At 55.3% G+C, this 17,358-nt stretch overlaps 1 gene segment (V, D, J or C); it reads right to left on the bottom strand.

Annotated features, from left to right (window-relative positions):
• Positions 1-1,764: 1,764 nt before the first annotated feature.
• Positions 1,765-17,358, bottom strand: part of LOC120875669 — a gene marked incomplete at its 5' end in the record, with an annotated part of 77,981 nt that continues 62,387 nt past the window's right edge. Inside the window, 4 exon segments of the C gene segment in view lie at positions 1,765-2,199; positions 2,272-2,595; positions 2,684-3,007; positions 3,126-3,416. Coding sequence covers positions 1,859-2,199; positions 2,272-2,595; positions 2,684-3,007; positions 3,126-3,416 — 1,280 coding nt within the window.

Below are 17,358 nucleotides of genomic sequence, written 5' to 3'. Positions count from 1 at the left end.
GCTGGCCTCCCTGCCTGGAGCCCTCAGAAGAAGCCTGGACCCGGGATGGCCCCTGGAGTCAACAGGTCAGCACAAGGGGCACCCGAGGGCTGTGCCCAGACATGTGGACCTTGCCCAACCTGTGGGAACCCAGAGCTGCCCCCAGCCCTCTGCCCCTCCTGTCCCGGGGCTGGGCCCCTCCTCTCCCAGCACAGCCTCCACTCTGGGCTCCTTTCAGGGTGTGGGTTGTGCTCGTGGTGCTTTCTGTGTGCGTGTGGTGGCGCCTGTGTGCTGTCCACACGTGCATCCACATACATGTCTCTGTGTCTGTGTGCACTCAGGTATGTGTCCATGTCGTGTCTGTGTGTGTCTGTGTGTGTCCATGTGTGTCAGTGTGTGTATCCGTGTGTGTTCCCGTGTGTCTGTGCATCCAGCTGGTCATCTGAGGGGTGCAACTGACAGAGAAGGGTTGGCCTGGGAGGCTGGGACCACAGCAGGAAACCACGCCGGGCAAGGGAGGGTCCAGGGTCCAGGGTGAGAGGGTGTGGCCTGGGTGAGAGGGTGTGGCCTGGGTGAGAGGGTGAGAGGGTGTGGCCTGGATGAGAAGGTGTGGCCTGGGTGTGAGGGTGTGGCCTGGGTGAGAGGGTGTGGCCTAGATGAGAGGGTGTGGCCTGGGTGTGAGGGTGTGGCCTAGATGAGAGGGTGTGGCCTAGGTGAGAGGGTGAGAGGGTGTGTCCTGGGTGAGAGGGTGAGAGGGTGTGGCCTGGGTGAGAGGGTTAGAGGGTGTGGCCTGGATGAGAAGGTGAGAGGGTGTGGCCTAGGTGAGAGGGTGTGAGGGTGTGGCATGGGTGAGAGTGTGGCCTAGGTGAGAGGGTGTGAGGGTGTGGCCTGGGTGAGAGGGTGTGAGGATGTGGCCTGGGTGAGAGGGTGTGAGGGTGTGTCCTGGGTGTGAGGGTGAGAGGGTGTGGCCTGGATGAGAAGGTGTGGCCTAGATGAGAGGGTGTGTCCTGGGTGAGAGGGTGTGGCCTGGATGAGAAGGTGAGAGGGTGTGGCCTGGGTGAGAGGGTGTGAGGGTGTGTTCTGGGTGAGAGGGTGGGCCTCTTGTGAGTGTGTGGGATGATGCCTGTGGCTGGCAGTAGATGGGTGTGGAGCCTTGGCACCAGTGGATATGGTGGCCTGAGGGTGCTTGGGAGTGATGGGTGTGTCCCAGACCGATTCAGAGTGGAGTGAGGCTGAGCAGCAAGATGGGGCAATGGATGCTGAGCCCAGCCCAGCAGGACCGCATGGGTAGGGGGTAGTTCAGAGGTGGGGGCAGAGGAGCAGACCCCACACTAGCCCACGTGCGCAGCTGGCCTGTTTGTGCCCCAGAGATGACAGTGGAGGGACCCGCATGCTGGCGCCTGTGTGCAGGTCTAACTTGACCCGTTTCTCTATCTGCAGGGCCTCTGTGTGAGCAGCTGGACTTGGGAGCTTGGGGGCTTATCTGTGTCCAGAGGGGCTGGCAGGAGCCTCGGGTGGAGGGCCCCCACCCGGGGGTCTGAGACCCCCAGAAAACTCTGAGGTCTCTGTGGTCCCTCCCCTAGGAGCGCCCTCTGGCTCTTAGAACTTGCTGAGTGGGCAGAATTCATAGTGGGGTAGAGCGAGGGCCTCGACACGGAGAGTGATGCTGGACGGAGCCCTGCCTCAGCTCTGTCTGCCTGCCGAGCCTTCCCTTCCTCTGTGCCAGGACACCCCCCCCACGCTGACCCACAGCCCATGAGCCCCAAGAACAGGCATGCCCAGGGCTCTGAGCAGGCACCAGAGTGTTTATTGACAGTGGACAGAAGGTCCCACTGGCCCCTCCCCTGCCCCTGGAGAGGGGCGGGTGGGAGGGCGGGCATTATTTACCGCTGTTAATGAACACCGATTTCTCCAGGGTCCTAGTCTTGGGCAGTGCCTCGTGGATCACTTGGCAGGTGAACTCATCATCCATCTTCCAGCTGGCCTTGGGGACCGCCAGGCGGCTGTAGGTGAAGAAGGCGAGGCTGTTGTTGTCGGCCCTGTCGGGCTGCGTGGTGGTGTGCTGCCCTTCCCGCATCAGCTCCTTGTTACGCAGCCACCGCACAGAGATGTCCTTGGGGAAGAATTTCTGGATCAGGCAGGTGAGGGTGAGCTCCTCCTGATTCTCCAGCTCCTCTCTGTCTGGCCAGAACACGTAGACCTTGGGGGCCACACGCTTGCCTGCAGACAGGTGTGTGGTTAGCCAGGCTTCTCTCGGGAGGCCTGTCCACCTCCCCTCAGCCTGCCGCTCACCGACATCCTTGGAGATGGATCGCTGGATATCCTTGGGCAGATCGCCGTGGCTTACTCTGCAGTAGTAGGTCTCGCCTTCAACCCAGTCAATGGCGTCCACCGGCAGGGTGGACGTGACGGTGATGGTCCCGTTGAACTGATGCTTGATGTCGAGGGGGTCTGCGTGCACAGGTTTCCCGTTTGCCCTCGACCAGGTCAGGCTCAAGTTATTCGTGCTGGCCAGGTCCACAACCAGGCAGGTGACCTTGGGTGACTTGTTGACGTACAGCTCGAGGGGGGTGGGTGGGATCAGGTAGGTGCTCACGCCGCGGGGCTCGGACTCGGCTGTGTGCGAGAGGGGCCCGTGTGAGGTTGACCACCCTCCTCCCTGAGCCCCCTGGTGTCTGAGTGCTGGCGAAGGTGAGGGCCGTACCTGTGCACCTGCGGGCGTGGTTGTCGAAGTTGATGCCGTAATAGTTGACCCGGCAGGTGTAGGTTTTCTCGGACACCCACTCGCCCTGTGTGATGTTGACTTCACTGTAGGTGGTGGTCAGATTGCCCTCCTGAATCTCGGGGCCGGGCTGTGCATACAGTTCTTTGGACTCGTGCCCATCCACCAGCCAGGTGACCTTGATTTTGCCTGGGGTGTAGCCGGAGATCCGGCACAGGAGCTGGATGGTGGTGTGGGTGTCGCCGTTGGGGTTGCAGGAGGAGTAGAAGAGCTTCACTGAGGGGTCGCTGAAGTTCTTGGTGCACTCTGGGGGCAGAGGTGGCAGGTGTGGGGCTGGTCTCCGGGAGACCCCCAGCCTCTCCTCCCTGCTCCTCCAGCCTGGCTGGCCCGCCCCCCACTCCCAGCTACCCCAGCCCTGGCTCACCAGTGCTGATGGCCTTAGTGGCAGTGAAGTTAGTCTCAGCGTGGAAAACACTGCAGGTGAACTGCTTGGGCTGCTCGCCCGAGACGGTCAGTTGGCTGGTGGTGATGTAGAGACTGGAGTTCGCCATTTGGATGCTAGGGAAGGTCAGGGTGCTCCCGTCCAGGGGCACTGTGTCCCAGGTCACAGCCGCGGACCCTGGGAAGTAGTCCTTGACCAGGCAGCCCAGGACCACAGAGGTTTCTTTTATGCAACAGGTCCTCAAGGGGTAGATGGATGGAGGCTGGCTGGAGACTGTGGGGACAGGACCAGGTCAGTGCTGGTCTCAGGACTGTCACCCATATGTGCCAGTCCTGACTGCTCACCCGAGGTGGGCTGTGGAGCTGAGGTGGGGTGGTCTGGCTTAGGGAACACTGGGACTCTGCTCCAGCCTTGAGGGACAGATGGCTTCTTCTGGGTCCTTTTCTCACCTCCTGACCCCTCCAAGGACCCCTCCAGTGAGCAGCTGTGCTCCACCTCCTGACCCCTCCAGCCAGCAGCTGTGCTCCACCTCCTGACCCCTCAAGGGACCCCTCCAGCCAGCAGCTGTGCTCCACCTCCTGACCCCTCCAGGGACCTTTCCAGTGAGCAGCTGTGCTCCACCTCCTGACTCCTCTAGTGAGCAGCTGTGCTCCACCTCCTGAACCCACCAGGGACCCCACCAGTGAGCAGTGACAGTCACTGCCTTTGGCCTGATTGCCTGGACACAGGACACTTGAGTGGAGGTGCCAACCCACCTCCTGGAGGTGGGTGCTCAGAGCCCATGGCCCCTGTCTGTGCCTGGGGACTGGAGAGACCTCCAGGAGATACCAGGCTGTTCTTCTGTCCCTACTCAGACCCCTGTTGGAGATCAGGGACCCTGAGAACCCCAGCAACCACGAGTTTGTCCCCTCTGCCCACCCTTAGCCTTGGCCTGGGTCAGAGACCCCCAGGAATCACCAGGCTGCTTCCCCACTCCCAACCCTAACTCAAATCCCCCTGGGGATCCAAAGACCCCCACTTCCCAGAAATCACCCCAGTCCTTGTGGGCATCCTGTGGGTGGGTCCACCTGCTGCCCTCTGGGCCCTGCTCCCTGAAGCCAGGGGATTAGCCCTTCAGGTCCCTGAGCTGTTACATCACGGCTGTCCCCTCACCCCATTCTTCCCCTGAACAGCCCAGGCCCCCTGGTTCTCTGCCTGTGGACCCCCAGGGAATTCCAACTACAGTCCCATTGAGAGAGGATGAAGACCCCTCAAGGCCCTTCTCAGCCCCCTCTGAAGCGCCCCCCTCAGGCTCAGCCCAGTTCATTCAGCTCAGCCTATTCAGCCCTGTTCATCCCACTTCAGCCCAGTTCAACCCTGTTCATCCCAGTTCAGCCCAATTCAACTCTGTTCATCCCAGTTCAGCCCAGCTTAACTCAGTCCAGTTCAGCCCAGCTCAACCCATTTCAGCCCAGCTAAGCCTCGTTGATTCCTGTTCACTCCAGTTCAGCTCAGCTCCGCCCAGTTCAGCCCAGCTCAGCTCAACTCAGTCCAGTTCAGCCCTGTTCAGGCCATTTCAGCCCAGCTCGACACTGTTCAGCCCAGCTCAGCTCAGCTCAAATCAACTCAACCAAGCCCAGCTCAGCCATGTTCACCCCAGCTCAGCCCTGTTCATCCCAGTTCAGCTCTGTTTAGCTCAGTTCAGCTCAGATAAGCCCAACTCAGTCTAGTTCAGCCCAGCTAAGCCCAGCTCAACTCAGTTCAGCCCATATCAGCCCTATTCAGCCCAGTTCAGCCCAGATAAGCCCAAATTAGCCCAGTTCAGTTCAGCTCAGCCCAGTTTAGCCAAGTTCAGCCCAGCTCAACCCAGCTAAGCTCAGTTCAGCCCAGCTCAGCTCAGCTCAGGTCAGCCCAGCTCAACTCAATCAAGCCCAGTTCAACTCAACAAAGCCCAGCTCAGCACAATTCAGTCCAGTCCAGTCAGTTCAGACCAGTGCAGCTCAGGCCAGCTCATCCCTGTTCAGTCTGTTCAGCTTGGCTCAGCCTAGTTCAGCCGTCCTCAGCCTTATTCAGCCCTATTCATCCCAGCTCAGCTCTATTCAGCTCAGCTCAACCCAGTTCAACCCAGCTCAGACTAGTTTAGCTCAGCTCAGCCCAGCCCTGTTCAGCCCAGCTTAGCCTGGTTCAGCCCTGTTCAAGCCGGTTCAAACAAGCTCAACCCAGTTCAGTTCAGCTCAACCCTATTCCACCCATCTCAGCCTAGTTCAGCCCCACTCAGCCTGGATCAGCCCTATTCAAGCCAGTTCAACCCAGTTCAGCCCAGCTCACCCTTTTCAGCCCATCTCAGCCTGGTTCAGCCCTGCTCAGCCTATTTCAGCTCTGTTAAAGCCAGTTCAGGCCAGTTCAGCCCAGCTCAGCCCTGTTCAGCCTAGCTCAACCCGTTCAGCCCAGTTCAGCCTGGTGCAGCCTGGTTCTGCCCTGCTCAGCCTAGTTCAGTTCTGTTCAAGGCAGTTCAAGCCAGTTCAATCCAGTTCAGCACAGCTCAGCCCAGCGCAGCCCGGTTCAGCCTAGTTCAGCCCTGTTCAAGCCAGTTCAACCAAGCACAACCCAGTTCAGCCCAGTTCAGCCAACTTCAACCCAGTTCAGCCCAATTAAGCCCAGATCAACCCTATTCAACTCAGCTTAGCCTAGTTCAGCCCAACTCAACCCTTTTCAGCCCAGCTCAGCCCAGTTTAGCCCAGCTAAACCCAGGTCAGCCCAGTTCAGCCCTGTTCAGCCCAGCACAGTGCAGCTCAGCCTAGCTCAGCCCAGTTTGATACAGCTCAACTCAGCCAATCCCCACTCAGCCCCACCCCTCCAGGGTAGGCAAACTCACTAGAGAAAATTCTAGCCCAGCCCAGCCCATGCAGCCCAGATAGGTTTGGGTTGCCCATTTTATCCCACCTAGCCATTCTAGTTTGGCTGGACTCAGCTGAGCCCAGTTTCTTCTGACTCAGCCCAACTCAATCCAGCCGAGTCCAGTCAAGTCCAGGTCCACCTAGTTCAGCTTAGCACAGCCCAGTTCAGCCAACTCAGGACAGTTGACTCCTGAGCTCTGCTCAGCTGGACCAGCCTGGTCTAGGACAGCCAAGATAGGCTACCCTGGCCCCTTTAGGACAGCATCTCTCCAAGCCACCTGGCTCAGTCCACCCAGTTTAACCCTAAATCACCTTGACGCCAAGCAGCCCAGCTCCCTTCAGCTTGGTGCACAGTCCCACGTGGCTGAGGACAGCCCATATGGCCGGTGAGGCCCAGCTGGCCCAGCTGAGGCTGGGATGGTTCGTCTCCCTCCTTGTAGCTCCGTCCACTAAGCCACACTTGGCCCAGAGGAGCCCTGCCTGGCCTACCTGAGTCAGGGCGGCTCAGGCCGGATGATATGGGTGCAGCACTCCTGCTGTGTTGGCTGGCATGTGGACTGACCCCTGCAGCTTTCGATCCTGGGCTGGCCGCCACTATCCTGGATGGCTGTGGGCAGATTCACGCTCAGCCCACTTTCCACGCCCTGTGTGTGGTCCCTGCCTTGGCCCTGGCCTGTCTGAGAATCTCGACCCCTTTGTCTCCTCCAGGTCGGCTTCGAGCATTTTCTCCCTTTCCTGTGTCCCCATGTGGGGAGTGGACAGCAGAGAGACAAGCAGTGACCTGGAGGCTGCATTCCCATGGCAGGCAGTTCAGGTATCTTCTCCCAGCAGGGTCTGGGCGGCTCCAAGAACTGGGGCACCTGAGATGCTGGGTACTCCGTCATGTGTCCATGGCTGATGTGGCCCGTCTGACCAGTGGTGGCCATCTGCAGGATCCCTGGATAGGCTCCTGGGTGAGGTGAATCGTTAATACCCATTGCGGTTATTTTTACATCCAGATGGTAGGGCCTGGGCGGGGATTGGGGGAGCTCTGCCTCACTGCTCTCAGCTAAAAATGGGGTGGGAACCCCCGGAGGCCTCAGCAGCCCTGGAACTTCCCTTCTCTCTCTGTTCTTGGGAAGTTGACTGAGTGATGGCGGGTCCCAGGCCAGGCTCCTCTCTGTGGCCTCACCCCCTGGCCTCTGCTGCTGGCTTGTGGCCTCTCTCCTCCATGCCACGAGCTGCCTTGGTGAGCCCTTGGCATGCACTGTGGTCGTGTGATAGCCAAGAAGGGACAGGGCAGCGGGCATGACCACCACTGTCCCCGAGGCCACCCTGCGAGGGAGAGGCCGAGGCCTGGTGGCCCCAGAGCCTGCGGTGGATCCTGGGGCCACCCAAGGGCACTCTGCCAGGAGGAGCAGGCTGGAGTCTGGCCCACTGGGGTGGCCCTGGCTGTGTGTGCGGGGCTGTGAGTCCAGCTGGGTGTAGGCAGGGGAGTGACAGCCTGCCTGCCGGCAGTCTTGTCCTCTGTGTGCCCGCTGCCCGAGATCACTGTCCTGCAGCCAGGCTCCCATCAGGTTAGCGAGGGCCTGGGGAAGGCTGGACATGAGCTTCCCTGGAGCCTGGGGTGGACCGTGCCACGTGGGCTGCCATTGTCCACCCAGGGTGTGAGGACAGCAGTGACCTTTGACCTGTGGGGCAGCTGGTCCCCCACAGATGCTCACCGATGTGGCTCAGCTGGTGATGGCTGAGTGTCAGCCTTGCCTCCCTGTCGTGGACCTGGGCTACAGGACCCTGTCCCCTGGACCCAGGACGTCCTGGGCTGGAGGTCTGCATACCAGAGGCCTTGTCAGGCCTGGTCCCCTTGGAGGGCAGAAGACCCCAGAGGGGCAGCTGGATGCCTGGGGGTAGACCCAGTGCACAGAGCTGGGGCCCTGAGGACCCCAGAACAGATTGTTCTGGCCTGTGCCACCCCTCCCCCTTGGCCCCAGGGACAGATGGTGCATGGGAGGTGGACGGGAGAACACTGAGTTCCCTGGAAGAAGAACACTGAGTTCCCTGGAAGGACCCAGGGCTCTCAGAGAAACCACAGGGAGGGCAGAGCCCCACTGGGGAGCCTCCTGCCAGGTGGTGTCAGGCCCTGCAGCCTTCACTGTGTGAGGGGCTGGGGCTTGGCCTGTCTGCCTGGGCCTACCCCGGCATCCCTTTGCTCATTCTCTCCTGCTGTGGGCACTCAGGGCAGAGACCTTGGTGCCCAGCCAATATATATGTTTATCTGCTGTGCTGGGGCTTAGTTGTGGCACGTGAGATCTTTAGTTGTGGCACGTGGAAGCTAGTTCTCTGGCCAGGGATCAAACCCAGGCCCCCTGAATTGGGAGCATGGAGACTTAACCAGTGGGCCAGCAGCAAAGTTCCCCCTTGCTAGCTTTCAACTTGTGATAAGCTTCTCCTGGTTAATCCCTTGGCTGTTAATGCTGCCTATTGAATCCTTTTCATTGAACAGAAATTATTGATTTCCACGTGACAGATTCATTGATTATTTACCCTCCAGCTTGCACTCTCGGGGCTGCTGTGTGAGCTTTCTGGGCCTGCCATAACAAAGGCCACATAGTTGGTGGCTTAAAACCAAAGAAATGGACCCTCACATTCTGGGAGTCTGAACTCTCCAGAAGGCTCCAGGGAGCCCTCCTGCCTCTTTCAGTGCCTGGTGGCATCCAGTCTGGGCCTCTATCTTCACATGGTCATCCGCCCTTTGTGTCAGCTCTTCCTGTTTTAAGCCAATGGACTTAACGTGCTTCTGAAATCTAGTGTGAACTAACCTCAAGGTCCTTAAGCAAATGACATTTGCAGAGACCTCATATCCAGACAAGGTCACATTGTGGAGTTCTGGGGGGATGCACACGGCACCAGGGAGATGCTGCCTCTACTCTTTGCCAGCCTCAGCCAGTCCTTTTCTTCCAGCTTTCAAGCTGGCCTTTCTGATGTAAGTGTTGGATTCCAGCAGGCTCCCCCACCACCCACTCACCTCGCAACGGCTGTGGAGTAGAAATGCAGGTTGAATTTCTCCATGGAAGAAGCCAGTTTCTGTGGTCACCTCAGAAGCTTTCCTGCTGCCCGACAGTGCCACACTCACTGTAGTCCAAGTTCCTAGGAACGACCAGGCTGTTTCTGAGTGTTCTCCTAGTCCTTGGGTCTGGTAATTTGTGCATGAGACCATCATTTTCAGTGATGGTTAGGAGTATGTGTTAACACCGTGGCGGACAGTCTCCCCAAAACCCTTCATTCTTTGCTTTATGTTTCAAAATGGTCTAAGCTGTAAATGGATCCCACCAACCAACCAACCAACCAACCAACTCAGCTGGGATTTTGATTTGGCATACACTGTATCTCTTAGTCTGGGAGACAAATGATGCTTTAAGAAGCCATCCCTTTTTTGACCAGTGTATCTCTCCAGCCATTCAGACTTCTTTTCTGCCCTTGAGTGGGATTTGATTTTTTCCTTCAAAGGTCTGGGACATTCTTTTCCGGGTTATTCCTTGTGCTGTTGTGGCTTGTGCTATCTTTTCTATTGCAGTTTCTAGTAGCTTTTTGCTGACATGGGAGAACATGACTACTTTTGGTAAATTGGTCTTGCATAGAAATTGTGCTGGTTTTCTTGTTGGTTCTAACAGTTTGCTGATTGTGTTGGCTTTTCCTTGGAAATGATCATATCATCTGCAAATAATACCTATTTCACATCTTTTCTTTCAATTGAAACAGCCCTGTTTCTTTTTTCTTGTCACGTACCATTGGCCAGGACCTCCAATAATCTATTAAATGACCATCTTTCAAACTGTTTCGACCACAGTCCCTGTTTTACATTATAATTTAGTTCATATACATACATTATTTATGAAAGAATAGTGAAAGTGTTAGTTGCTCAGTTGTGTCCAGCTCTTTGCAACCCTGTTGGCTGTAGCCTGCCAGGCTCCTCTGTCCATGGAATTCTCCAGGCAATAATACTGGAGTGGGTTGCCATTTCCTTCTCCAGGGGGATCTTCCCCACCCAGGGATTGAACCAAGGTCCCCTGCACTGCAGCCAATTTCTTTACTGTTTGAGTCACCAGGGAAGCCCAACATTATTTATATATAACATATATTATGTATATTTATTTATGTAACTGAAACAAAAGTTTCATGAAAATATTTAGTCTTGTTATATACAATGCATAGATTTTTCTCATTTTCTTTATTTATTACAAAAGGTTTTTTATTTAAGAACCTTTATTATGAAACCATATAAAGGTTTTTTATTCTTTCTTTATTAAAAAAGGTAACTCTCTGATTTGATTTCACAGTCCACAGATAGTCAGGTCACGTGTGTGAAAAGCACTGCAAAATAGTATGGCAGACGGGACGGGCATACTTGCTTCATCTCTGTTGCCCTAATGGTCCAGGGGTGAGTGACGAGAATGAAGACAGGACACGAAATCTGGTGCAGTGGGTCAGGGGACCTGCAGCCTCTATTGGACTGGCATGCGGGGTACAGTCTGAGCCCAGCTTTGATTCCTAATTGCAGACTGCAAGACTTTCTCAAACGTTGTCTTTCTCAAGACACATGCTGTGTTAAGCACGTCCTCCTGCATGTTCTGGGTGACTCTGACGTAGTCCAGAGCTCCTTGTTTACAACCCAGGCCATTCTCCTCCGGTCTAGTCTCGGGAACAATTAGCAAGTTCACAGGCAGCGTTCACACCTGGCGCCGACCCAGTGTTCCAAGGTCCATGTTTTCATGATCCTAGTCATACTCCCTCCGGGTCTGGCCTTGGGGTTTGAAAGTTAATCATTAACACAGTTTCTTAATATCTGCTGTTTTTCCAGATCCTATTTCTGTGGGATTTCTCAAGGCTGTGAAAGTACATTGTTAGGGATTCCCACTACACATCTCCAATCTTGTGGGAATGCCTCTAAAATTTGTCTGTCAAATGTATTCCCTATGGCTTTATTCCTTCTTTCTTACATTCTTCTGGGTTAATAAGTGCTTCTTAGCCTTCCATTCTAACTCCCTTGTTGACTTTTTAGACGAGTCTCTTTGCATTATGGTTTTCATGACTATATAATGTGCATTCCGAACTCACCACAATGAACTTAGACTAAATATTTGCTACCTCACATAAGTCATCAGCTCTTTGGAAACCTTGGGTTTCACTTATGAACTCATCCTCTGTGCTATCGTCATGGACACTGCATCCATACCTACTAAAACCCCCACAACTGTTGGTAATTTTTAAACAATCAATTGTCTTTTCAAGAAACGAAGAGAAGAAAGACAGCCTTTGCACTTGCATCTGTACCGTCTCTTTCCAGCCCCTCTTTCCATCCTGTAGGTCTGAGTTTTCTGTTGGTGTCATTTCCTTTCAGCGCAAAGGCTCTCTCTTAGCCTTTCCTTTACTGCAGACCTCTTGGAAATGCGCTCCTTCAGGCCCTGTGTGTCTGTAAATGTCTATCATATATTCATACTAATTTTGGAACGATATTTTCTCTGGATGCAGAATTCTGGTTGAAACTCCCTGTTCTGCTGGTTCCTGGTCACCGCTTCTCCCTGTGAGAAGCCAGACGTAATCTGCTCTCTGAACACTTCTGTCACTTCTCTGACTGCTCTCAAGGCGCCCTCTTTATCTCTGGTTTCCATCAGTTCGTGCAATCTGCCTCCACAAAGCACATCATATCGTACTCACTGTCAGGAACTGGCTGAGCTTCTTAAATCTGTGAATCGATACTTTGGCCACATTGGGAACGTTTGGCTTTTATCTCTTCAAAGACTTTTCCTGCCCCGTTCTTTCGCTGGCCCCTTTCTAGGGCTCCATTCAGTTTTACGTGTTTTCAAGTGTTTCATAGTGTTCTGCAGGACACTGAGTCTCTTTTCTTTATTTTCTCCAATATTTTTCTTTGTGTTCTTTGAATTTGATTAAAAACATTTTATTGATATATAAAGTACAGATTTAATGTGTATCTATATATTATTTAAAATGTACTTTGCATATGTAACACATTAGAATATGTATAATAAATATAGAATATCTCTATATTGAAATGCAGTTTTCTGACCTTTCTTTTAGCTTCTTTAATCTGCTGTTAAGCTCATCAAGTGACTTAAAAAATTCAGAATTGTACTTCTAGTTCTAGAATGTTAATTTGGTTCTTCTAAATAGTTTAAACATTTTCTGTAGAGATTATCTGCTCCATTGAAACCTTGTATTTTGACTGTGGGTCACATTTTCTTGTTTCTTTGCACAAGTAGTGATTTTTGAGTGTGTGCTTGGTGTTGCAGATTAAACGTAACAAAGGCGATGGATTGTGTACTCTTCCTCAGACAAGGATTGATTTTCTGTTGGGAGGCAGTTAGCGCCAGTCTGTCTGCTCTGGCACCATTCCTGTACTTGGCCGTAGCTCAGGTCGCCTCAGTCCTCTTGACCTCCTGCTGGCGCCTCTCCCAGGCCCTTGGGCATTCTCCCTCCACATGCACAGGGAAGGGGACAGCTGAGGATCTGTGCGGAGCGTGCCGCAGCATCTGGAGGGTCGCTTTCTGTGGCTCCCTCCTTTTCTGGGCTTCTCTCCTTAAGTCCCAACTGCCCTTGCATGCAGCCCTGCATCCTCTGATGCGACGCTCGTGCCGACTGCAGTTCCTGCTCGTGTCCTAGCCACACCTGGTGCCTGGCCACAGGTACCTCCTCAGACTAACCTTTCAGAGGGTCTCCAGTGTCTTTTGGGCATTCCCCAGTGCCTTCAGATCCTTTTTTCGATAGTTTTTTTTTCTCCCACGGCTTATAATTATTATTTGCAAGGGGTTAGTCTGGGCCAGGCTGCCCCACCTGTGCTGGAATCAGAACTACTTTCTTTGATGTGGGTTTTCACTTTCATTTCCCTGGTAACCAGCATTTTTCCTTTCAAACGTTTGAGGGCTGTTTGGACATCTTTTGTGAAACCTCTGTTTAATTCTCTTTACCACTTCTCTGCCAAACTGTTTGATTTTCTGATTGGTTTGCAGGAGCTCTCTCTCTATTCTGGATCTGTTTCTGTTGTGCATGTTAGTAGGAGAAACTGTGAAAGACTTGGCAGTGGGCCAAAAGGCTGCTTCTTGTGTTTTCTGTGGAAAGCAAGGTGCTGTCTTGCATACCCTTCAAGGCTGTCTGATCCTAGAGGGCTCTACGATTTTCACCTTATAACTCCATAAGCCATGGATAATTGATGGCAATGCAAATTCTCTGTTTTGGAAGAAGAGTTGTTTCTTCCCTGCCTCCCATCTATAAGCTCATTTCTTAGCGCATTTTTATCTATTTAACTTTGGCTGCGCTGGGTCTCTGTTGCGGTGAGCGGGCGCTGCTTCCTAGAGGCAGTGCGCAGGCGTCTCGCTGTGGTGGCTTCTGTTGCGCAGCGCGGGCTCCAAGGGGGGTGCGCTTCAGGAGTTGCCGCTCCTGGGCTCCAGAGCGCAGGCTCAGTAGTTGTGGCTCGGAGGCTTAGTTGTCCGGGGCACGTGGGCTCTTCCTGGATCAGGGAGGGAACTCACGTCTCCTGCAGGGGCAGGCAGATTCTTTACTACTGAGCTGTGAGGAAAGCCCCCCCAGAAGGCATTCATTTATTTGGTTGTGTTGTTCTTAGTCTTGGCGTGGGATCTTTCACTGTGGCACGCGGGCTCAGCAGGTGTGGTGTGCAGGCAACGTTGCCCCACGGCATGTGTGACCTTAGTTCCCCAACCAAGGAGCTAACCTGTGTCCCCTGCATTGCAAGGCGGAATTTTAACCCCTGGATCACCAAGGAAAAGTGAAAGTGAAAGTGAAGTCGCTCAGTAGTGTCCGACTCTTTGCGACCCCATGGACTGTACCCTACCAAGCTCCTCTGTCCATGGGATTCTCCAGGCAATAGTACTGGAGTGGGGTACCACTGCCTTCTCCAGAGGATCTTCCTTCTCCCGCATTGTAGAAGGCGCTTTACCATCTGAGCCACCAGGGAAGCTGCTGTCAACTCGTCTCTGCAGCCTGATTCAGCTGTATGCATGTGGCACTGTGAACTCTCCTTTGCACTGGGTGTGGCCCACTAGCGAGTGAGTTGCACTGTGAGGAGTGTCCTTTGTGTGTCCGCTTGTCCTCAGACCGTGTATCGAAACCTGCTCTTCAGCAGGTCACTGTGATGTCCTCCCAAGCGGCCTCACGCAGCCCGAGTCCAGGAAATCCTGTGGCCTGGAGGCCGGGAGACCAGGCGTTGACCAGCAGACGCAAGGCAGCAGCACCATTGCCCCGGGGCTCTGCTCCAGGGCGTGCCCTGGGAAGCTTGCCCTGACCCCGCAGAAGGGCTGTTTCCCCTGCTGTAGGGCCTCCTGCCCCAGCTTCCCCTTCACAGCACTGCTCGTGGCAGCCCTCACGTCACTGCTCGTGGGACAACTCACTCGGCACCTGCCTTTGCCCTGCTCTGTCTTTCCTGAGGTCAGAGGCCATGCCTGTGTCATTCATCAGGGACACTCGGTGGCTGGCTTGATGGCAGAGTTGCTGTCTGGGGAGGAGCTGTCCAGTAGATAAACAGACGCACCTTCACAGACCTTCCAGGGCTTCTTTCTCTCTGAAAGCCTCCCGGCTGGATGGATGCCCTCAGGCAGCCTGTCCCGAGGGCAGGAATCTGACCAGGAGGGCCTCCCAGGGTCTCTGTAAGAGGCAGTGTGGACAATGGAGACAACATAAGCTTTGGGCTCAGAAGACATAGATGAAGCCCTGGCACCTCCCTCCCGCCAGAGGCAGGGGCTCCCCACGGATGGGGCTGCAGGTGCTCACTTTCTTCAGTGGTAACGTAGTGGCAGTGACCCGGCCTCGTGGGGTGTCATGGGCACAAACGAGATCAGGCCTTGTGAGGGTCAGTCTCACACGCCCACTCAGTGAGGCAATTCGTTCTGACGCTGGTCCAGATGTTGCTGTGAAGGGCTATTGTGCATGTGGTTAATGTCTATGACCAAAGGGCTTTGAGTAGGGGAGCTGACCCTCCGCGACGTGGGCAAGCCTCACCTGACCAGTGAAGGATCTGAAAACAGAGCTGAGGCTTCCGCGGGGAGGAAGGGCTTCTTCCTCAAGACAGCAGCAGCTCCTGGCTGAGCCTCCCGCCCACTGGCCTGCCCTGCATGTGTGAGCCCTGCCTGCCAGCCCCGTGCTAGCAGAGAGCCAGGTCTTGGAAAGAAAGTGTGTGGTCTCTGTGTGTCGACATGCGTGTGTCACCGACCCCTGGACCCGTCCTCCGCTGTGCTCACAGCTCTGCCTCGAGTTGAACATGCGTGTGTGCGTAGCTGTATTGTCTGGATTCACGCACGCGTCATCTCTGCCCTGTTGGTTCTGATTCTCTTGACAACCCTGAAAGTCTCTGAAAACTCTGGAACAGTCAGGACTCTGCACACGTCAGACGTGTTATGACGTTTATACTCGTTGTTGAGCTTACGTTGCTCAGTGGCATCTGAGGACGACTGTGTCGCCAGCTCTCACCAGGAGGCCACCATACCAGCCCCAGGTGAACAGGCTGCGGTGTCAGGCCATATTTCTCTTTTGTGGCCTTGTCTCCTGCAGGCTGTCTGGGCTTGGGCTTCTCTGTTCTGGGATCCAGGCCAAAGGAGCAGGTGTTTCTGGAACTTGCCATCGTCAGGGTGGAGGGGTGGAGCAGGTGTGGGCTGTGATGGACGCTGCCATGCACACTCCTGTAGCCGAGGCAAGGCCGGTGGGAGGGGAGCATCATTGCACCGAGGGACAGAGCCATAGGGGGTGTGTGGTGAGCCGTGGGGACAGTCACCAGCGTACCCCCAGGATGAGGACACACTCAAGGAGCCTGAAGCCAGCTGCCTGAGAGCTGGTGTGTCAGCCTTGTCCCGTGACTGTGCCCTGCCGGGTCGGTCTGTGCCTCTGACGCTGTTGGCTCCTCACTGGCTTGATCCCCGCCGGGACAAGCTCTACAGTCCCCCTTGGCCTCTCCTCTGGCTTGGTCCTCTGCAGCCTACATTTGAAGGGAGCCCGGAGGTAGTGGTGGTGGGGACTAACACCCAACCTGAAGTCATGCTAACGCTGTGACCGTGGCCCCTAGCCACAGCCCACGACTGGGCCATTGGGGTGGGTCTGGGCAGGCCTTGGCCACAGTGACCCCAGCCTGCAGAGCAGTCTGACAAGCCCACAGGGGCAGTGGGCAGATGGGTGCCCATCCTGGCTCCCTCCCTTGTTCAGGGGTTCAGACCCATCTGGGGAGGCCTGTAAGAGCCTCTTGGGGGTGGCCCACCTGTTCTCCCCACCCCTCCCCACCAGGCTGAGTGACCTTGTGACTGTGGGCTGCCTGGTGCCCTGGCAACTGCAGTGCCAGGAGCCTGTGGACCAGGACAGCCCCCGCCAGGACTCCACAGGAACCTCACTCCCTGGCCTGGCCAGTCCCCGGGCCCACCCATGCAGGCTGAGCTCATGGTGGGGCTTTGGTAGCAAGTGCATGGGGTCTCAGGGGCCCACACCCAGATTGCGGTGGGTCCCTCCCCCATCTCAGTAGCCCAAGTGTTGCTCTGCCAACCCAGCTGGGTCCTGGGGGTGGGGGCATCTGGCCAGGAGTTTCCTGTCTCAGTGGGTCTGGCTGCTCTGACTGGGCACCACAGGCGTGTGGATGGCAGACATGCTGTCACTGTTCTTGGGGGGGGAAGTTCAAGGTCTTGGTGCTGGCAGACTCGGTATCTTGTGGGGGCTGCTTCCTGGTTCATAGGTGGCATCTCCCTGCTGCGCCCTGACGCAGGAGAGCTGAGAGCGCTGGGGGTCCCAACGGGGATGGCAAAGGGCTCCACCGTCAGGACCACATCCTCTCTCAAAGCCCCACCTCTGAGTGGCATCACATTTGGGCTGAGGGCTTCAACACAGGAATCTCAGGGGGAACATTCAGTGCACTGCCCCTCTTCTTTCCCTCTCCCACTCACACTGACCACTCTACAGCCTGGGCCCCCCAGGGACACCACACCAAAGACACCACACCACTGAGGCTACCTCAGGTTTCAGAGTTCAGATGATTCCCGTGGGATAAGGCAGGAGGCTGGGGCAGGGGGCCTCACGGTGGAGGGATGTGTGTGTGTGTGTGTGTGTGTGTGTGTGTGTGTGAGATGCATATGGAGGCATGTGCACATGAGGTGAGGCACTGATAGGTGTGTGTCAGGGCTCCTGTGTGTGTGCATAGACACAGATGGAGGTGTGTATGCAGGAGACACACTGACAGGTGTCGTGTGTCAGTGAACATGGAGGTGTGTGCACAGGAGGTGACACACTGACAGGTGTGTGTGTGTGTGTGTAGACGCAGATGGAGGTGTGCGTAGACGCAGATGGAGGTGTGCGTAGAC

Source organism: Oryx dammah, unplaced genomic scaffold (assembly GCF_014754425.2).
Source record: "Oryx dammah isolate SB20612 unplaced genomic scaffold, SCBI_Odam_1.1 HiC_scaffold_16, whole genome shotgun sequence".
NCBI classification, from domain to species: Eukaryota; Metazoa; Chordata; class Mammalia; order Artiodactyla; family Bovidae; genus Oryx; species Oryx dammah.
The sequence above is the reverse complement of the archived record's forward strand: the minus strand, read 5'-3'. Positions and strand labels throughout refer to the sequence as shown.